A 23,137-nucleotide genomic window follows, 5' to 3' on the forward strand; every position below is an offset into this window, starting at 1 on the left:
TCCTTTACACAAATAGTATGGTATCAGACGTACACATAAATATTTTGATTGTAAATAAATACGGTGATTGATTAAGCCACCCAAGAGGTGGCACGGGCATGAATAGCCCGTAAGCCAGATAATGTCCATCACATCACTCAACTTCATTTAATAACTATATGCCTGTTAAGTTGAAGAATTTAACAGTAGCATTATATTGTGGTTTTAATATTGATAAGGTAAAAATATATATATATATATGTGGGCTCCTTAGTGTGGACTAGGACAGTAGCCTGAGGTACGAGGTGGTGGAAGGTTACACACGTCCCGCTCCTCCTGTGTAAGACTGAAACACCCTTAAATCACTTCTGTGGGGTAAATTAGGTTAAATTAGGTAAAACTTGCCCTGTTACATTACCCTAGCGAGCTGCAAATAATTCTTATTTATTCATATATACTGTATATACATACATGAGTTTTTACATTCTTGTAAAGCGTTTCATAGCTATGTTAATTTCCTAGATTTCCTAGATCAAGCCGCCGGCTTCCTGTCCTTGTCGAGGCCATTAGTGTTAGTGACTCGAGTAAATTCAGGTAAATAACCAGTAACTGTATTACTGTATCAAGTAACAGTTCTGGTAGCGCAGTGGGTTACGTTCTCGACGTGCAATCGCGGGATCCCGGGTTCCTTCCCTCTGAAAGGGGGACAGAAATGGTTGGGCACATTTCCTTTCACCTAATGCCTCTGTTCACCTAGCTGTCAATAGGTACCTGGGAGTTAGGCAACTGTTATGGAGTTGCATCCTTGGGAGGGTCAGTATACAACCAAATATACAGAATTTTGCCCGAAACGCATTGCGTAATAGTGGCTTTAGGCATTGTATGTACTAGCTCTATCTATATATCAATCCATTAATGTAACATCACTTGTATGTATGTATGTACCTTACCTGAATAAACATATTTATTTATTTATTATTTATAGTATACTAAACATACAACATACAACTGGATACAAGACATATACAATATATAGAACACGATACAAACATATACAACGGTATACGAAACATATACAACAGGATACAAAACATACAACTGGATACAAAAGATATACAACAGTATACAAAACATATACAATAGTATACAAAATATATACAATAGTATACAAAATATATACAATAGTATACAAAGCAAACATGTACCCTAAGTTTAGCCAAGTTATATAATTTCCTTGACATTATTAAAGTTCATTTTGGTTATGTATGCATAAGGTTAGGATATGTATAAGAGTTAAATGTAATGAAAGATGGTTTGATATTGGTGTTACCCGTGTTTTGACGAACTTCGTTTACTAATTATACAGAAAAATTTATATTGTTAGGTTAAGTTGGTTTTTATTGGGTTAGGTTAGGTAGGTTTTAAGATCTTATTTGTGAAGTCTTTGGTACGCTTTAACTTGTATTCGTGTGACACAACATTGATTCATTGAGACTATATTGATGGGTTCAAAATGAAACTGGAATTATTTATTTATTTATATATATACAAGAAAGTACATTGGGTTTATGAGAGTACATAGCATTAATGTTTTACTTTCTTGTACAGCCACTAGCAAGCATAGCATTTTGGGCATATGAATGTTAAGAATGGGTATAAGCCTAGTGTTTATACCTAGTTCATAACCCAGTCTTGTACCTAAAACTTGGTTAGGTATAAATCTAATACTGTACCTATTGGTGGTGTCTACTCTATTTCCTGTTCGTCTTGTCCTCTCCAATACTTTGGGGAACTGGCCGTACACGAAATGACAGACTTAAGGAACAAAAGAAGTGTTAAGTCTGCAGACACAAACAATGCTCCTCTGTCATGTTAGGGATTCTAATCATTCTATTGATTAAAATAATCTTTCCTGCCTCTACTCTATACAGACGCTGTCTTGTCGAATTGGCTCTGATATATAACCTTCCCAACATGAACCCGAGTCCTGGCTTTGTTGCTGTTGACTCTTCCCTTTCACAATACATACTCAAATGTTCTAAACTTTCTAAAACCATGACCTAACATAAGCCTACCCATCCTTTATTCTCTTTTTTTTTCTTGTACCTTCTCTTTCGTTCCCATTTACTCCTATTATTACCACCTACATATCCTTTATTATACCTATCTTTCGCCATGCTCTTACCTTCCTCTAAGATTTTGTCCTCCTCACCTCTTTCTTGCCTTACTTATGCCCATGCCTCTCTCGTCTCTTCACAATCGGCTTGATAATGGCCCAGGGCGGACCGAAACAGCTTCGTCTTTTCATCTTCCAGTGTGTGGTTTGGTCAACGTATAAACCTAGTGTTTGTACCTAATATATTTACAGAATGATTAAAAGTTTGGTAGACTATGCCTACAATATTTGAAAGCTTATTAATGTGTGAGAATTCTATTAAAATTAATATGGACCATAGTTTACATGGTCGTACAGGCAAAATCCCTGATGTAAACAGGTGATATGTCTCACCATTTGGATACCAGCACCTTGACATTTTGCACAGTGCTTTCTCTTCAGATTATATAACTTGATATATCATTTAATGTCTAGATAAGTATTCCATCTACAGACATGACTAATGTCATTTTATAGATAATTGCCTCCTTTTGAGGAACTGTACATACCATCTGTTTCCATAAAGATACTGTATAATGTTATTGTTATATATATTTTTAAATCCAATATAAACACCAGTACCGTATGTTATTTGCAACTTTTACTATGTAAAAAGTTAAATAACTATTAATTCTTTATAGATTGATGTGATAATTCCTGAAGATAAACAGAATCATGTGTAGCATCGACCCTGATGAAATAACTGTCATGGAGCGTGTCACAGGAGCACTGGACATCAGTGGGTAAGTTGAAATTTGTGAGTGCTTATCAGTGACTACGGGGGAGCGAGGTCGAGCTCTTTATGCCCTCCCCCCTCCTAGCCGTTTATAACTGGCATGCTGATTACCCCCCTTTCAATATTAACATTTTCATCGTGTTTCTTTTATTAAAGTTGTGGGTGGAATTTGTTTCAGCAACCTGTTCCTTCAGTGCATTCCACTTGCTTATTACCTGTACAGGGAATGAGAACTTCCTCACATCTCTTCAACTCAATACCTGAATTTACCCGAGGGCCACTAATACTAGTGACCTCGACGTGGACAGGAAGCTGCGGCTTGCTCCTCAAAATAATCAGCATATCCAGCTTCCACTCATGTCTCCTTGACCTACCTCTTTTCACTTTAAATAAACCTTCCTTTATCTATTTTATATATTCCCCTCAAGATCTGTTTCTTCTCCTCTGAGGTTGTGAGGTGGAGTTCTTTTTAACTTTTCCGCATAGCTGAGGTCTTTCAATTATGGTACTAATCTAGTTGCAAATCTCTGAATTTTCTCATATCTGCTCATGCTTCACACGGTTTGGGTTTCATGCTGTAGCTGCATACTCAAGTAATGGTCTCACATATGAAGTGTGTGTGGACTTAAAAGCCTTCTTGTTTAGATTCTTAAATGACATTCTTATGTTTCCTAACTTCCCATATGCTGCTGATGTTTACTTCCCATATGCTGCTGATATTATCTCATTCACATAAGCTTTTTGTGTATTTTTGTGATTAAGTCTACTCCCAGGTCTTGTAATTGTCTTCCCCCCTTAAGCTATACAGTAATTTAATACAGGTCTCCTTTCTCCCTTACCCAATTTCATTACTTTGCACTTACAGTAGTTTGAATATACTGTATATCCTGTATACCAGTATTTATATGTCTGCCTCCTGTAGTTTGTTAAGGTCTACTTGCAGCACCCTACAGTCCTCTTCAGTTTTTACTCTCCTCATTAACTTTGCATCATCTACATACTGTACTTCGACATGTACGAGCTCACTCCCTCCGCGAGGTCATTTACATAAATAAAAAAAGAGCAATGGTCCTAGGATAGATCCCTGTGGAACACCAATTTCCACTCGTCTCCAGCCTAAACATATCCTCTCTGACTATGACCTTTTGTTTCCTGTCTGTCAAGTACTCCCATTCCTAGTTCAGTGTCTTTCCTGTTATCCCTATACTGTATGTATTTCCATTACTGTATTAGTCTTTTGTGAGGAATTGTATCAAAAGCTTTTTGGCAGTTAGGAAAATGCAGTCTACCCATCCTCCTTCTCTTGTCTCATCTTGGTGGCCCTGTGATAGAATTCAATCAAGTTTGTTAAGCATAATTTTCCCACTCTGAAGTTCTAAAAATCCACACAAGAAGATGGAGAAACGATGATGTTTCGATCTGTCCCTGGACCATTATCAAGTTCGTATGTGATAAGATTTGATATTATCTAGTTGTATGACACACATGACTTCTGTATGTGTCATTTTTAGTTTTAATGTACAAGTAACTCATGATTCACCAATATGCATAATTTGGACCAAGAAGTTAATTATATAACAATAAAAACAAGTGAAAGCAAATACTGTGCAACTAAAAGGAACTGCCCTTAGTGTCCCATATTCTTGTATTGCTCACTGAGCACCACCAGCACCCCGCTGCTCTAGTCACCATTATTGTACAACTTCAACAGGCTACTACAGTCAACTCATACTATGTAGAACAATACTTTGGTATGATTGTGTATGAGTTTCTGCCATATGTAAAGGACAAAAATGTACTTTTACTTTGATGCACACCTGAAGATAGCATGAAAATGGTTTGTCCCCAGTTTTTAGGGTTATGGAGCAACTGTAGCTACTTACGGTTGCTCCATAACATGGTTAGTACTGAGTAGTAAGTAAGCTCACTTGTGAAAGTAATTTTCATAGCCTCGGAGCTTTGAATTCTACATACAAGTACAGTATTTTTTATATCCCTGCAGTGTACCTCACAACTGAGGGACCCTGGTTCAATCCCAGAACTGGACAGAAGCAATTGAGCATGTTTCTTTTCACCTGATGTATCTGTTCACCTAGCAGTAAAGTAATTACCCAAGATAATTACCGAGGAGTTACAGTAACGTGGCTGAAATATGTTGACCAAACCACACACTAGAAAGTGAAGGGACGACAACGTTTCGGTCCGTCCTGGACCATTCTCACAATCGACTTGAGAATGGTCCAGGACGGACTGAAATGTCGTCGTCCCTTCACTTTCTAGTGTGTGGTTTGGTCAACATAACTACCCATGAATTAGGCAACTGTAGTGGGTTGCATCCTGGGGAAGATCAGTGGTTAACAATGGAGGGGACCTCAATATTTCTTAAGTGCAGGCTTCCTGTCTTTGACAAGAGAATTTATTTATACTGTATTTCTGTCTAGCATTATACTCATGTATCACATATACTCATTATAGGCCAGTTGCACTAACATCACACATAATAAAAGTGTTTGAAAGAGTGATTAGGAATCAAATTTCTAATATTGTGTTGTTTATCTAGTTTTCTAGGTTTTCTCCCCCATTAGTCATTTATCATGACTAATAATACTGTACAGTAATGTATTGTTATTTTCCAGAGGAGAGGTGTTGTGCCGGAAGTGTGGGGAGTCGACAGCAGAGGTGGTGCTGAGGGTCAAGGATGCATATTGCAGGTCAGGCTCTTGTGGTTTTCATGAAGATTGATAGACCTTTAAATGTAATTGGGGTGTTAATATGTACTTTACATACCATATTTCCTTTTCACTCTCCGTGAATCTGTTCCCCCATTTTCAAACTCTGGATTTTATCCGTTACCTGCAATTTGCTTTTAATAACATTTATAAAACATGCCTGGTTCTGTTTTACATTGTCTGTTATCCCTTTCTCAGGGCTTCTCTCTGTCTCTCCTCACTGCCATATAGTTGTTTCTTGCTTGTTTGTGTTGCGGGTAAATTTGAGGCTTGGAACACTTCTTATATTAAACCTATTTTTTTTGTCATTTGTTCTCTGGCCCTCTCAAAATTTCTGTTGAATCAAACATCTTTTTCTAGTTCTACATCTCTGTTTAGGTATAGATTTTTTGTGCCTTTATCATTTATCTTCACAAAATTTAGCATACATCTCATTTGCTTCTTGCCTAACATCGTCTTTCCAATCAAATTCATTCAAGATTTGGCTAAGTTTCCCATAGTGTGCACTCATGAAATCTAGTTTTCATCTGTTTCATTTTCCCCATTCTCTTCATTCTTGGTGAATATCAAATCCAGCACTGAAGTAATATCCTCTTCCTTCATTCTCATAACTTGCTCAATGGGTTGATACATGAATGTCTCCTGGATGAGTTTTACGAATCTGTAAGTCCAAAGGTCCTCTGTTCTTGCTTTGTAGGCCTCCCAGGCTTGATTTCAGGTTAAAATCACCAAGTGTCAACAATTGTGATTTATCATTATCTGCTCATACCATAATCTCTCTCATGATCATTGTGAGGCCCTCTCATAATGATTCACCTCTTCCTTGTCCATGTGTTTCTGTGGACTGCAGGCATTTATGATGATTAGTTCATCATCCTGATTACAAATCCCCAGTGCTATTATACCAACTTCTCCTGAGTTGTCAATTATTAATTCTCTTGTGATATGTTTATTTGAGCATGTCTTTATCTTTTTCTTCCTTTGTAGAGTCTGTACTGTGTATAATTTGGCATTTTTTGTTTCAGGCAGTGCTTCTTATTGTATTTTGTACACAAGTTTCGTTCCACTATTGGCAAGTCAAAACAGATCCATCCAGGTGACCGCGTGCTTGTGGCCATATCAGGAGGACCCTCTTCGGCTGCTCTTCTGCACTTGATACGAGAAGGCCTGAATGAAACTTCTCATAAAAAGCTGCGTTTTGAACCTGCTTTTCTCTATGTTGATGGTAATGCTTGATAAATAATTTGTGTTTGGATTACTGTATGCTCTTGCTCCATTCCAGTGAGAATGAGATAATGTGTTGCTTAGAATAGGTTGCTAAGCCATACATTGCCAGAGAAATATTATTGCAGACTCTTGACTTTCATGAGCTATCCAGCATACTCATCATATTATTAAATGCCTCTGATTAATGAGTATACTCAAAATGTGCATTTCACTATAATTCGTGGGACTTTAGTTTTGTGTGTGCGTGTCTATGCCGATGTTTAGCCTATACAATTCCTATGATATTTCAATATTTACATTCCTTTTCATTCATCTTTTATTCTTTGCTTTGTCTTGTATACAGGAATTATATTTACTGTATAACATAATTACTTATAATAACTGAATTTGCAGAAAGTTGTATTAGTGGTGATCCCATGATTGGGCTAGACTATGTACGGAAGGTTTGCAGTGAGGTCATAGCCGTGGATTTCCAGTGTTACGTTACGTCACTACAACAGATCATGTTACCAAATTCACATCCACCTGTTCCGTTTACTGAGGTGAGTTATATTTCAAACAGGCTGGATAACAAGAACTGTTATAATAAGATTCCAAGCCACCACAGCTGTATTCTGTAAACTGGAATATTCTTATGACAAGACATTCTAACAACATACACATAGTGTCCAGTAGTCGGTTAAACATTTGCTTTTGGGCCTGGCTCATGTGGATACAGTATAAAAGCTTATACAGTAGTTTAATGCATCCGAACCCCACCAGGTGGTAGCTCCGAGACCAAAACTGAGCCCTCTAGCTCATCCTCCCCACATCTTGCCCTAATTAACCTTGCCCATAGGTGGTGTTAGCAGAGACCAGTATGTTCAATTATGCTTAGGAATTTTGTGATAACTGTATTATGTTACGTAGGATTACTGTGCATGCCACAAGTTTGTTGTCTCTGGTTTTTAACTGACAATAAACTAGTTATCTTTGCACCTGAATGGGTTTGTTCTCTTCAGCATTGGTGATTCTTCATTTCAATTTCCCTACTCCATTTGCTATCCATAACTGTACTTGCCTAGATATGCTTGCTGGGTGGACCTTTGTCTCTATTCACGATTCTTGGGTTTAGAGGTGCCAGCATGAGACCACAAAGGTGCTATTGAGGGCCTCCCAGTTAATGACATTTCATTACATTTAATACTTGACTCTTCCACTTCCTTCCCCAGAGAAATAGCATTTTAGCTAATTAATTTCAATGTGCAGGACGGCATTAAATGGGATATGCGTGTAACCGACATTTCTAATTACAGTATGTTGAAGTAATACTACAGTATATTACATCAAATACAATGTCAAAATGTCCTGCAAAATCTTAAGATTTTTTTTTATGACTTTTAACTTATGAATTCATTAAGAGTTCTATATACTGTATACAGTATTTATGTCTTTGTGAGTATTGCTATATTTCTAGGAATGGAGTGAGGCAAATCTTTTGAACAGCAAAAGTGCAACAGAGAAGCTGCGTGAGCTGCTTGCCTCCTGTAAGAGTGTATCGGCTCAACAAGACCTGCATGAACAGCTTCGACATGAAGTTATTGTGCAGTGTGCTCAGGATTTAGGGTACCAGAAAGTGTTCTTGGCAGATAATTCAACTAAATTATCCATCTCGATTCTGTCAAATGTGGCAGTGGGAAGGGGCTCTCAGCTTTCAAGGAAAGTGGTAAGTTAATGTCTATATTCCTGTGTGTGTGTGTGTGTGTGTTCGTGCAGGGGGAGGGGGGGTATCTGTTTATGGTTACATGATAAGAACTGTGCTTACGTTTTTTCTTAAGGTATTGGCCTGCCTGTTCTGTACTGCTGTTAAAGTTATAACTGATTTTGTGTTTATTAGGACTCTTGATGAGTTTTTACCCGAGGGCCAACATATCTGGTGGCCTCAACAGGGAAAGAAAGTTGGTAACTTGTCAATAGTGACTTCGTTGTTCCTAGTCTTGTAGAGTACAGTATTTGCCAAGTCTGTCCTATTATTAATATGTGAGAAACAGATTGATGGAAAGTATTGTGGGAAAATAGGGTTGAAACTATATGAGAGGTCCACCTTGTCTTTCACGATACCTCTCATGATTGTGAACATCATGAGAAATTAGCCTGGCAGTACTCTCGCAAAATGTCCAGTGTTGTGTCTCAGCTGTTTACAGGTTTCTTGTCAAACTTTTCACACACATTGTAATAAAAACAAAGTTTTGTTAATTCCCTCAACAAATTGCTTTTCTTTGGTGGTTTTCACCTCTATGTCTTGTTTCTTGTTATGTATGTGTTATGTTTACTCATCATACCTACCTCCTACTTCCTGGCAGTCTTTCCTCTTCCATCTCTTATCTTTATTACTTTATTATTATTCCTGATTTTACTGTTATTCTAGTACTGTACTGTATCATAAAAATACCTGTGCTCATCTTTGTTGCTTGAACTTAAACTTTTGAAGTTGATCACATTAGTGTTGGAATAATTGCTCCCTCCCGAAGTATTCTACAGTACCTGGGCATGAATTGCTCTTATATTCAATTACATATTTATACTTTTCAGCACTTTAGATCTCTTCATCGTGATGTAGAGGTGTTTCGGCCTATGAGGGAAATCCTTGAGAGTGAAGTTCAGCATTATGTTCGTTTCCATAAGCTAAATGAACTACAGTCGCCAGTCTTTAAACCTAAGGTATGGTATTAATAATACTAGAATGTAACAAAAAATGTGTTTATGATTTTAATGATAGTTTTTTCTTAAGATAATTAATCTTTTTCTTAAGATAATTAATCAATTCCTTATGAATTTATTTGCATGTGAAATATGAGAATTAGTCAAGGCAATTTTTGTAACTTTGAACAACCACATGCATTTCAGCATAAGTTTTTTGAACTAACATGTTTTTTGCTATATAATTGTGTGAGTAATGTAGTCCAATAATGTTGTGAGCAGGACTTGAGAGACAAGAAGCCTAGTTTGCCTGGCAGCCACCATAGGTGCCACATGAAATTTTGAAATACTTGTAAGGTGTAAATCAAGGCATTTACTAGGAGGAAACCTAAGTTCACTCTCTGTAACAGTGTAAAGCCCTAACATGCACAAGGAGCAGCGCTAGGCATGATCACAGTACAGTGTGTTAGACACTGCTAACTACTACAGTCCTCCCCATCAGCATGCCTCACAGTTGAGAACATGCCACCCAGGAGCAAAAACCACAAATCCTTCAGAGCAGGTATCAGCAGTGGGGAAGATAAAACACAAGCCCAAGGAAGTGTGCAATGTGAGCGACATAAAACATAATTGTGAATGCGAAAGGAAACAATAACACTACAATGGTCCCTGGCAGAATTAAAATTCCAGGGATAACAAACACCAGTTAACTTGAGCATTAAGTAGATAATGGGCCCCTGTCATAGGTTCTCTGTCCCTGATGAATAAGTGAGGGGGAAGAGCTAGCTGGTGCCGGAACAACCGTGGACGTCTTCAAGAGGAAACTAGATTTATTCCTCCAAGGAGTGCCGGACCAACCGGGCTGTGGTGGGTATGTGGGCCTGCGGGCCGCTCCAAGCAACAGCCTAGTGGACCAAACTCTCACAAGTCAAGCCTGGCCTCGGGCCGGGCTTGGGCAGTAGAAGAACTCCCAGAACCCCTTCAACCAGGTATCATTAACCTAAACTGCTGCCTTGTGACTGTCAGGCGCATTTTGTTTAAGGTGTTTATCCTGCGTTAGGCTCTCCTAGCCCCAGAGAGAACAAGCTAGATTCGGTTCCTAACCCCCTGGTATGCAAGGGTGGGCCTCAGGCATGGCTTGTCTTCCCAAGGCTTGGCTTTTTTTAGCGCGAGAAGATTCCAAGATGGCTTCCTCATATAAATAAATTGAAGATGTGATTGGATTTAGAAAATGTTCACAATTTTACAGGTCAAAATAGTAAAGTGAATAAAAAATGAAGCATAATAATAATTGCAAGGAATTCTTAAATTTTGTGCACAATAAGGTAACATGTGGTCTTGAATGGAAGCTGCCATATTTAAGGGTATTTAGCAATGTTGTTGTAAGATACTTGACTGTTTTCAGTAGTAAAATAAGTGGATGCATATAATGGCTTCACACATTTGAGCATTATAGCTGTTCAAGTTGATACTTTGTCTACAATGGACAGAAAGTGTAATATTTTTTACATATGTTGTACAGGTACAGTATGTGGGTTTCATGTTTATTTTCTAGACACTACTGCAGATTTTATTCTTAAATTCCACAATTTTTACAGGGTACTAGCATAGCCTCATGCACGGAAGAGTTTGTTCGTGGCCTGCAAAAGGAGTTTCCTGCAACTGTCCCAACAATTTTCCGCACTGGAGATAAATTGACATCCAGCTCTTTGGATAACAGTAAGCACTCGACTCCTGATATGAATAGTGATTCCACCAGTGATACTAGAGTAGATTTGAGCAGTAAACATTGTGTGTTGTGCTGTTCCCCAGTAGATACAGGGCAAGGTGAAGCATCTGCTTTTTGTGCCACTTTGGTGTCTCAGAAGCTATCAGCTGGTGGCTCCTTGTCACACTCCTTGCAAGAAAATTTAACAAATAAAGGCTCGGATATCAGCAGAGAGACATTTACCGATATGATGAATGGACTTCATGTAAATGATTGTTGTGAAGCGGGAGAATCCTCTCCTGTGACTGCCGAGTCACTTGCTGATGGCCAGACCTCAGAATGCTGTGGTGGTAGAAAATTGTGTTCCAGTGGAAGTAAAGAACTTGAACAGATTACCAAGGATGTGATGGAACGTCATCTGTGTTATGGATGCCGCATCGTACTGAGAGAGATGGTAAGTGTTTATACAACTGCCTTTGATAATGCATTTACAGTAAGCTCTTGCTCGATTGTAAATCTGTCTATTAGAAGTCTGAACGCAATAGAGGGATTTCATTCTGGCCATAAGATTGGATCAGTTAGGGTTGGTAAAAAAACTGGGTTATTATCTATTTAAAACAAAAACCTGGCCTTGGTGGTTAAGTGGGTAGCTACCCTTGACTAATGGGAAATAACGGAAGACTTCTGGTGGAGCGAGTCCACTGGAACAAAATTCAATGTTAATTTTGCTAAAGACAAGAGATAAAGCAATTAATAGTGATTTTGGTATAAAAATTTAAATAAAAATGGTTTAAAAAGACAATAATAAGGTATTAGTACCCTTCTACTATTAAGTGTGTCACTAAGCACAAAATATTTAGGGTGGGTTATTTACTCTGCAGGTCGAGGTAAATCGGCTTCCAGTGAAGATGCGAAAAGCGGCAGCTGAGTCCGAGCGTCGCATGCACATGAGGGAACAAATCCAAGATTTTCTCCTGTAACAAGTAATTTAAGTCCCTCACTTTGTATACCTATCATACTATTTGTAAACAACCGTGAAATATTTTTTCATTGATGAAATAATGTGGTCTACCTAACATTGTACCCGACGTGTACAGTACACTGGTGATAAGTACTCTGCTCATATAGTGCTGTTTGTCATCTGAATATTAGCGAGAAAATCAGTAGGAGCCATGAGGAGGATTCGAACCTGCACAGTGGGTTATCTTCAGGTTATCTCGAGATGATTTCGGGGCTTAGTGTCTCCGCGGCCCAGTCCTCGACCAGGCCTCCACCCCCAGGAAACGGCCCATAGCAGCTGTCTAACTCCCAGGTATCTGGGGCATCAGAGTAAAAGAAACATTTTGCCCATTTGTCTGTGTCCACTGGGGATCAAACCCAGAACCTCAAGACTACGAATCCGAAGCGCTGTCCACCCAGCTGTCAGGTGCCCCTAGGCATCAGGTACTCCTAGGCACACCCTTTGGACTACTTCACCACGATATGGTCAAAAGCAGCACAGCCTGGTATTCAATTGAATCCTCTAGGAAACCCTGACTGGGCTTTGGTGGAAGCTAAAGGACCCCTTAGAGGATTCGGTTTAATCATGGGTTGCATTGCTTTTGACCATGTTGTGGTGAAGTGGTCTAAGGTGTATGCTTGGGAGTACCCAGTATGCAGATACGAGTCCTCCTCATGGTTCCTACTGATTTTCTCAGACGTCATGTAAATATGAATTATTTGTGCAATATTAAGTCATAAGCTTAATTATTTTTTTTTTTTATTTTTTTTTTTTTTTTTGGACATGTGATGTTTATAAAGGATTAATGTGCATCATATTAAATGACTTCATTCTAACATTTTAGATTTGCACCTTAAATCCATAATGATGTCCCATTGCTATTTTGCCTTGAGTCCGTAACACTACTACTAATGTACTGTATTTATGAATGAATAGCATGGACTTTATCTCTACGTATCTTCCTTTTAAATCTTTTAGCAGCACCTTTGATCCTTTTAGATAATTTGAGCTGTAGTCTTGTGCTTTAATACTAAGAACAATTTCACAGAGATGGGCTTCTAACTTCTGATACAAGAATTGAATATACAGTAATACATTCATAATTTTAATTTCATTGCCATATTTTTCTCTAATCCAGCTTGAAGTGTTAAGTTGTGATTTAATGCTCGTTTCATTGTCATAAATTTTAAGTGTTGCTCATTCCATTCTGCATAAACTGTTTCATATACAAAAGTATTCAATTTCATTATTTAAATACTGTACTGTATTTGAACGCGTAAATTAAATGCTATTTCAGAAATAGATAATTGTCTGTATGATGGCAGAATAAATATTGGAACCAATACTGTACTTTTCCCATTTAACACCAGATATACTGTATACGTTTTATATACACTTAGCTTTTCCTCTGCTAATTTGAATGCAATATAGTCTTCCTGGTTTTGTGCTTTTTGATAATTTGAACTGAAGAAATACATCACAAATTCTATTCTATTTAAATGATCAGAATAAAAATTCAGCATATCCTTAAAGAATTATTACATCAGTTTTTTATTATGAGTACATACTCACATTTATGGCTAAAATATACACACTAAGATAGAAATAATTTACATCATAAAAAGACCCTGCTATGTAGAAAGTGAGAGAATTAGCTTAATCCACTGCTTCATAAAAAAAAAAATAGTAATGGGGAATTTGCTCAAATTTCAGTAATACATTATCATGGATAACTTAAATAATTAATATCTGTCCGTTAGTGCAAGGATATAAATATTACATTTATGAATATGAATCACTTGATTTATATTCATTGTTCTGCATTTAAAGCAACTTAATCAGGATATAAAAAACATAATATGGTGGTTATTGCTAACCAAGTAGGCCGTCTTATTAAAGATATTGTACGAGAAAATCAATTGGTGCAATGTGGCAACTTGGACTTCTAGTGATCTGGGTATTCGCAGCCACGCACCTCGCCCAGATCGCTGGTTTGACTTGCCGCATTGCTCCAATAGATTTTCTCGGATATACAGTACAAAGAAATCACATTAATGTGATATATGTACTGTATATGTAAAATATATTGTACATTGTCTTAAAAGTTAGCAAAACTCGGTAACTTAAAAACATTAAACATATGCCCAATCATTCCTTATAATAAAACTTTCATTACCAATATCCAATAATTTCTCAACTTTAGGCAATACTGTATTAAATGATGCATATAAAGTTGTAAAAATAGGAGATTGTTCCACTTGGAAACACAGTATACAAAATATTACACAAATATTATGTCACAGTACAGTACATGCATTTATAAATAGGCTACCACTTGCACTTCATGCTATTTATACAATTTTATATAACATTTTTTATTTCTGGCAAAAATCCATACAAAGCTCCCAGAGCATAACTCAAGTACAGTATTGCCAAGCCTTGGCTAAACCCTTTAGGCCTTTAAGATCCACCTAACCCCTACCAGAAGTCAAAACCAGAATCTGGATCGACCCAAAACTAAGAAAACTACCAGAAAGACATATCTGTATAATGTCAGAATTATGGACCAAATTATGGACAATTAAAATTATGGACAAAATAAATTTGAAAAAAATTTGCTTGAAATAAATTTGACACCAAGGTAAACAAGGCAAACTATCATTGACGAGAGGTAAATACTCTAACTGTAACGAGCCCTACTACCAGTGTTGTTGTTGTTGTTAAAGATTCGCTACCTGGAACAAAAAGTTCCAAGTAACACGGGCTATGGTGAGCCCGTAGATAGTTATATACTACCACTAGTTGGCAACCCAGGATCTCGCTCAGCTTGCCACCTCAGTATTCCTCTTGTTGCCACGAGCTGAACTCTTCCCTCTGCCAGGCCTTTCAACTGTGCAACCTGTCCTCGATTCAAGTCCATTCCATCCAGAGGTTGACCCCACAGACAAAGTCATAAATTTTTAAATGCTGTTCATTCAAAACGAGAATTTTCTCAAATATAAATTAATATTATAATATATAAGCATATTGTGCATATATATACAGGCATAGGTTAGGTTATGTTGGCGATTATTTGTATTTGTAGTACGTGGGTGAAGCATTTACAGCGTTGTGGTTCGAGCAAAATTCGTTAGTGAAACACTTGTTCCGGAAGTATTCGAATGAAATCGGTTGCGAGTCTTATGTAAATCGTTTTTCGTCCATAAACGGGGTTAGGCGGGTGCATGGAATTACTTTTGGGTCCTTGTTTGGAGGACAGGCTGCAACTGTGTCATGCTTTCAGACAAGTGGTGCAGCCCGTCTTCCAAACACCCAAAGTCCATTATATGCACCCGCCAAACCCTGTTTATGAATGAAAAACGATTTACACACACGACTTGACTGATGACGTTCGAACACTTCCGGAACAGGTGCTTCACTGATGAATTTTGTTCAAACCACAATGCTTTAAATGCTTCACCCACGTACTACAAATAATTGCCAACAGAACCTCAACACCTAACCAATGTCTAAATATTTACAATATGGTATTATAAAATAATAATAATTTATATTTGAGAAAATTCCTGTTTTGAATGAACAGCATGTTAAAGTTTATGAACGAGTCTTTGGGGTCGACCGCTGGATGGAATGAACTTTGTCTGAGGACGGGTTGTGTGGGGGCTGGAACATTAATTCTAATGTGAGGAGCACATTTGTTGTTACATTTTTGCTTCATAATCAACTATATACCCGCCATATTGTGTTTTGTGTTGTGATGAAAAAATCCAAGTTAATGCAAGAAAGTAGACTAGTATCTTGAGGAAATTAATAAAGAGGCAGGAAACAAATTGGATCAAATCTACTCACGATTCTGCTAATCCTACCAAGGACAGATGAAGTAATTATACTGTAATTAAAAATGACGACAAAATGGAAATATAAAAAGTATGGATTGAGAATCACGGCTCCTCAACACCAGATCTATCTGCCATTGTTCTAGCATTAAAATATCTGGAAAGACAAGAACAGTGATCTGCACCGACTCTAAGCCACACTACAAAGCAGAAAATGGGGACAGTTGTTGAAATAATATAGCTGTGAAAATGCTAAGCAATTGGGAAAATGTGAAGTTCCTGTGGATTCTCCCTCAGGTTGGAATCTAAAAATTGGAGATTAAAGAAAGAATTGAACATGTCAAGCAAATCTGTATGCTGGTACAAGTCTGTTGCATCTGATACCAGTTATCATTATGAACAATAAGGTCGTGGCCAAGAGAATCTGTAATAGAATTTTTTTTCTAAAAGTACCTATAGAGATTCAGGATAGAAATGACAGCTGAACAGCAGAGTTGCAGAATCTGTGGTACATGAGCTGGACACTTTCCTTGGCCACTTCTTTAAAGACTGGCCCCAAAGACATTATATATAACTATGGTATACTGTACTAACTCTCATACTGAGAAAAATTACGTTAAAAGTTGAATTTTATAATAAGCTAGTTTCACTCATGATTTTTCATATTTTATTATATTTTGCTGAGACTTGTGTGATGTCTTTTGCACTATAGACAATTGTGTAATTTCATCCACATATCTGAATATTTAACAAGTAGAACTGTGTTAAAAAATGTGTAACATACTGTATATACAATATTTACATTTCAAAAACTTACTCAAGCTTTTTAAGAGATATGCAGCAGTCATTTCTTCACTGGACTGTAACATTGAGGTTCTGGAACAAGAAGCTGGTTTTCCTAACAAAGTTTCTTACAGAACACTTTGAGGAACATGTGTGTATTTTCCCAGCAGCTAATGGTCTCTTAACTATTTGGATGAAGCTGTAATGCTGTGCAGGCCCCTGTCTTACGATCTTCTTAATAATAGTACTGTAACACCACCACCTTCAGAGCTAGAGTGCCAGAGGTAGGTGTTGGAAAATGTGGATGTATATAGTTTTCCATTGTGACAGGAAGCCTCTTTGGCTTATCAAGGCCCCACAGGGCCAAAGACTGGATGCAACTCACAATAGTTACCTATTTATTGTTAGGTGAACAAAGGCACGAGGTGAAAGAAAGACGAGTGCCCTAGCATCTTGTGCTGCATAGGAATCATACCTGGATCATTGGGGTGTGAGCCAGCTGTGCATACTGCTGCACTACAAGACATTTCTTCAATTCCACAATGCCATTCAAATGCTTCGTAATGTCATTAGGTCTGCACAGCTTGTGGGAGGGGGTGGTGGTGGTGGGGGTCTCATCCTATTTACTGGACGTCAAATTACTGTACAGTGTATATATTACAGTGTGTTTATTAGTTTTGAAGGTTAAACTCAAGGTTGATCTGTCTATACTATGTTTTCACTACTCTAATATCACAAGACTCATTGGTCTGCTAGGGAAAAATTCATTTAGTATCGCTTCAAGAGATTTTGATGCAAATTAGAACTTGCAATACTGCCATTGCATTTTGTATAAAATTCCAGAAAAATACTCCCATTCCAGAGTATCATGTTATTTAGATAACATGCTCCAAGGCACACACACTGAACATTTTGTGATGAAGAAAATGCTAAGTGCAGAGCAATAATCTCTGTGCATCTAACATTTCCTACTTGCAGTTTCTTCTTGAATAACAGGAAATAGTACACAGTGTTTCAGTGAGTATAATCTCAATCTTTAATAGTTATGCACTTATCAAACCCACATCCAAAACTGGTCAGATCAATTTGAATGTAGCTAAATTGGTTAAACGTTTATGTAATATGAATTACATATTTTTAGAAATTATATTGCCATTTGTACAAGATACAATCAACAAAAGATTCTTATACAAATCACTTGCTTACTAATCTGTTGGTGAAAGGCCTGTTTAACATCCAATTTTATTTATTCAATGTGTACGGTCCCACTGACTGGTGCTGTACCCATTCCTTATTATACCTGAAAACACCACAACAGTGAAAAATAAAATCTATACAGTCCAGGATCTGCTCCTCGTGCACTCAAGATGATACATATTTACTCGAAAGATTAAAATACCACAAGATTTTGGTGTCGAGTGTAGGATGACTATCGTTATTCTTGGTGGAGTTCATCAGTGACAACTTTACAGTATTTACTGTAAGTAACATCATGTGGTATCAGTATGGATGATTTATCTTTATAAGTATCAGCAATATCCTTGCGTCATCAAAGGCACCAAAAATGCCTTTTGTTAATAGAATGTTTTAGTTATTAAATGTTTTACTAGAATATTCTACACTTCTTTCAGGAGAAAGTGATATTCATCTTTAAATCTAAACCGTATCATAGCTCGTAGCCTGGTAGCCTGGTGGATAGCGCGCAGGGCTCTTAATTCAGTGGCGCGGGTTCGATTCCCGCACGAGGCAGAAACAAATGGGCAAAATTTCTTTCACCCTGAATGCCCCTGTTACCTAGCAGTAAAATAGGTACCTGGGTGTTAGTCAGCTGTCACTCCTGGGGGTGGAGGCCTGGTCGAGGACCGGGCCGCGGGGACACTAAAACCCCGAAATCATCTCAAGATAACCTTAAGATAGCTGTATGATATATTGTGCAGTTCCTGTGGCGTACTGATAAAGCACTCACCTGGCTCTTCACAAGCGCTTTGGCCTGGGTTTGTATCTTGGCCAGGTGCCAAGGAGGATTGACCGGGTGCCAATCCTTAACTGTAGCCTCTGTTCACCCAGCAGTGAATGGGTACCTGGTTGTTAAACGATTTAACGGGACATATTCCGGGGAAAGATTAGGAATAAGAACCTGCCCAAAGTAAGTAAGTAATTATCAAAAGAAGGCACCAAACCGGGAAGGCTATGTAGCACCATCAAATACGCAAAATAATCAGAGGGCGCTAAATATCACCAAGGATGCCAATACGAGAACAAAAACGCATAAGGCGAACGATATCAAAAGTATCCGAGTCACCAAGAATTCTATCGAGGGACAGGTGACCGCGAGGGGCGGTCGGAAAGCAAGACACACGCTCGTCCTGGAAGTCAGGACATTCAAGAAGGACATGCACGACCGTAAGAGGGACAATGCGACGAGGACAATAAGGAGCAGGGCGGCGCTCCATCAAGTGACCATGGGTTAAGCGAGTATGGCCAATACGCAACCTCGCCAGAGCTGTTTCCCACCGCCGGTTACGGTGGAAGGAGGACGGCCACGAGGAAACACAACATTTAAGAGTACGTAGCTTGTTACCAGTAACAGACAACCAAGAAGCCTGCCAACGGGTAAGGACTGAGGAATGGATAACCGGGTAAAAGTCGGAATACGGAATGCCTTTACGAGAGATGGGACAAGAGCGGACAGCTTCCTTAGCGGCAGCATCCGCACGCTCATTTAAAGACACGCCAATATGGCTGGGAACCCAACAAAACTCAACCGACTTAAATTTACTGTGAACGAGAAACAGCCAATGCTGGATCTCGACAACTACTGGATGAACTGGATTAAAGCACCCGAGAGCCATGAGGGCACTACGAGAGTCAACAACAACCACAAAGGAAGACTGACAACGAGAAAGCAGGAGACGAAGAGCATAGAGAATAGCATAAAGTTCCGCTGTAAAGATGCTAGTCTCCGGAGGCAAGCGACACATATAAGTGCGATCAGGAAAAACAACAGAGTAGCCAACACCGTCCGCTGACTTAGACCCATCGGTGAAGACAGAAACGGAGCGGGAGTGAGAAGAAAAGTGCTCGAGGAAAAGGCGTTTTAGAACCGTAGGAGGGGTAAAAGCTTTAGTGATACGAGTCAAGGATGTACAAAACCGCGGAAGAGGGACCCTCCACGGGGGCAAAGAAGGAACAACACGAGGAGAAACATCAGAAATACGAACGGAGAGAGAATCCTGTAGGCGAGATAACCGGACAGAAAGAGGGAGGTGGTGAAGAGGAACAGGAACCGCAGGAGGGGTAAAAGTTAAAGCACGACAGAGGCGAGAGGAAGGATGTTGCAAGGACCGCGCAAGATAGCGAAGACAGTAGCGATCACGGCGGTCCTGGAGAGACAGGAAGCCAGTGTCAACATACAAGCTAAGGACAGGAGTCGAACGAAAGGCACCAGAACTGAGGCGCAACCCAGTATGGTGCAAAGCATCAAGACGGCGAAGAGTAGAAGGAGAAGCAGACGAGTAAGCAGGGCAACCATAATCGAGCTTAGACAGGACGAGAGAGGAATGTAAAGCAAGGAGAGTGCGCCTATCTGCCCCCCAAGAAGTATGGGACAAGACCCGAAGGAGGGTAAGGGCCTTAGAGCACTCAACACGGAGGTAAGAGATATGGGGAGACCAAGACAAACGAGTGTCAAGGAATAACCCCAAAAGCTTCGCGGAATCTTTGTATTCAAGGGGATGACCATAAAGTGACAAAGAGGGACGAAGAACAACCCGTTTCCGCGTAAAAGTCATGGCACAAGTCTTAGAAGTAGAGAACTTGAAGCCATGACCTGTGGCCCAAGACGACACGGCATCAATTGCAAGTTGAAGCCGGCGTTGAAGGAGAGGCGAATCATCACCCTGACAACAAAGGGTAAGATCATCGACATAGAGAGCGGAGAAGACACCAGAAGGAAGAGAGGAAAGAAGACCATTGAGGGCAACCAGAAAAAGAGTAGTGCTCAGAACACTACCCTGGGGCACACCTTCGTATTGCTGAAAAGAGGGAGACAGAGCGGTACCAAGGCGCACCCGAAAGGAACGACGAGAGAGGAAGCTGCGGAGAAAGAGAGGGAGATGACCACGAAGGCCAAAAGAATGAAGTTGAGATAGGATATGATAACGCCAAGTGGTGTCGTAAGCCTTTTCTAGGTCAAAAAGGACGGCAACAACGGAGGTCTTCGCAGCAAAAGCAGTACGAATATAGACCTCCAAGTTCACCAGGACATCTGTCGTGCTGCGGCACTTGCGGAAACCAAATTGAGAAGGGGAGAGGAGGTGATGGTGTTCCAGGAACCACATCAGACGAACGTTAACCATACGTTCAAAAAGTTTGCAGACACAACTTGTGAGAGCAATAGGGTGAAAGTCCTTAGGGGAAGTACCCAGAGACCCCGGTTTGCGAACAGGGAGGACAACGGCATCGAGCCAGTCCTCAGGGACTGACGACGACTCCCAGATCCGATTATACAGACTCAGTAAATACTGAGACGTGCTCGGAGGGAGATGGCGAAGCATCTCATAATGAACACCATCGGAGCCCGCCGCCGTAGAACCGCAGAGGGCCAGGGCAGAACGAAGTTCAGAGAGAGAGAAGGGATCATTATAGGGAAGCTGAAGATGAGTGCAGAAATCTAAAGGACGAGACTCAAGGACAGGTTTACGAAGAAGGAAAGATTGGGGAAGATGAAGACCAGAGCGAACAGAAGAAAAGTGGGAACCCAGTTCGGAAGCGACCTGCAACGGGTCCGCCACAAGAGTACCATGGAGGTGAAGGACCGGTGAAACATCGGGAACGAACTTACCCGCTATCTTGCGGATACGCTTCCAGATCTGGGCCAGAGGGGTTTCGGACGTAATTGTCGAGACATAAGATGCCCAACATTCACGTTTAGCCGTACGGATGGCCCTACGGGCCACCGCACTCGCTTTCCGAAAGAAAAGAAAAGAATCGGTCGTCTGCCTACGGCGGTGCTTCTTCCAGGCTGCACGCTTACAGCGGACAGCCCGAGCACAGTCCGCATTCCACCAGGGAACGCACTTCCGTGGACCCCGAGAGGAAGAGCGAGGAATAGAGCGGAGGGCAGCGTCGAAGACTGTCATGAAAAAGGAGGAGAGCGCGAGAGAGGGGCAGAAGGGAGAGGTCAGAGAGAGTAGCACTGAGGGAAAATAGGGTCCAGTCCGCCTTAGCAAACTGCCACCTAGGGAAAGAGAGGGAAGGGCGAAAAGAGAAAAAGGAAACAAGGATGGGGAAATGATCACTTCCATGGAGGTCATCAAGAACCTGCCACGTGAAATCTAAGTAAAGAGAAGAAGAGCAGAGAGAAAGATCAAGACAAGAAAGGGTGCGAGTTCGAGAGTCCAAATGAGTGGGCTCACCAGAATTCAGAAGAGACAGGGAAGAAGAGAGGAGAAACGGCTCAAGGAGGCGACCCCGGGTATTCGTCAGAACGTCACCCCAAAGAGAATGACGACAATTGAAGTCACCCAGCAGGAGCACAGGCTCCGGCAAGGAGTCTAGGAGGTGTTTCAAATCAGGAAGAGAGAGCGGGACACTCGGGGGGAGATAAATGGAACAAACTGTGTACCATTTCCCCACAAAGATACGAGCAGCAGAACAATGGAGAGGCGAAGGAAAAAGTAAAGGAACAAAGGGAACATCAGCCCGAATCAAGAGAGCAGAAGAATTAGAAGCCCCAGCAATGGCTGGGGGGGGGGGGGGGGAGAAAGGAATAGCCACGAAAACGACCAGGACGAGCACCAAGCATTGGCTCCTGGAGACAGACACAAAGGGGCGAAAACCGCGAAACCAGAAGTTGGAGTTCGAGGAAATTGGCGTAATAACCTCGAACGTTCCATTGAAGAATGGACAACGACGAGAAGAGAAAGGACAAAAACAGAGAACAAGGAAGAAACAAAGGCGAAAGACCAACAGAGCACGTTAAAGAATATCAGGGTCGGGACCAGGGTCAGCAAAGTCAGGGTTAGGGGGCATGGGTAAACTGAGCAAAGACGGAGGGAAGGAAACGGGAGAACAGATCAGAGGTGGGCGGGCAGGGTCCGGAGGAGGAGGAGGAGGAGACAACGGAGAGGAGCAGTCAAGGACAGCAGCAGGAAGAGGGGGAGTAGAAAGAGAGGAGCGCACCCCAGCAAGAGCAGCAACCGAAAGGGAAGCAGGGGCCAAAGAAACCTCCATAGCAGGAACAGGGGGCGCAAGCACTGAAACGGAAGGGGAAGGAGCAACAGAGCCAGAAGGAGGAGCTGAGG

The 23,137-nt window shown here is 40.2% G+C and overlaps 2 protein-coding genes across 7 annotated transcripts in view; one reads left to right on the forward strand and one right to left on the reverse strand.

Moving 5' to 3' along the window:
* Positions 1–261: 261 nt before the first annotated feature.
* Ctu2 (Cytosolic thiouridylase subunit 2) overlaps positions 262–23,137 on the forward strand; it is a 44,675-nt gene continuing 21,799 nt past the window's right edge. For 2 of the 5 annotated variants that reach the window (XR_006775002.2, XM_045769592.2), the window contains exons 1-9: positions 262–319; positions 2,776–2,877; positions 5,507–5,581; positions 6,625–6,824; positions 7,220–7,368; positions 8,283–8,531; positions 9,398–9,526; positions 11,104–11,667; positions 12,095–12,196. Coding sequence is in view for 3 of the 5 variants with exons in the window: in XM_045769592.2 (XP_045625548.2) it covers positions 2,810–2,877; positions 5,507–5,581; positions 6,625–6,824; positions 7,220–7,368; positions 8,283–8,531; positions 9,398–9,526; positions 11,104–11,667; positions 12,095–12,193 (1,533 nt within the window). In the remaining 2 variants the exon portion in view is untranslated. Of the gene's footprint in view, positions 374–2,775; positions 2,878–5,506; positions 5,582–6,624; positions 6,825–7,219; positions 7,369–8,282; positions 8,532–9,397; positions 9,527–11,103; positions 11,668–12,094; positions 14,795–23,137 lie in introns of those variants that run through there. The other 3 variants (XM_069316612.1, XR_011225483.1, XM_045769593.2) reach the window with 3 other exon arrangements.
* Positions 13,736–23,137, reverse strand: part of LOC123774896 (protein amalgam) — a 91,814-nt gene continuing 82,412 nt past the window's right edge. For both annotated transcript variants that reach the window (XM_045769589.2, XM_045769588.2), the window contains exon 14: positions 13,736–18,969. The gene's annotated coding sequence lies outside the window, so the exon portion shown is untranslated. The remainder of the gene's footprint in view (positions 18,970–23,137) is intronic.

Source organism: Procambarus clarkii, chromosome 84 (assembly GCF_040958095.1).
Source record: "Procambarus clarkii isolate CNS0578487 chromosome 84, FALCON_Pclarkii_2.0, whole genome shotgun sequence".
Taxonomy (NCBI): Eukaryota; Metazoa; Arthropoda; class Malacostraca; order Decapoda; family Cambaridae; genus Procambarus; species Procambarus clarkii.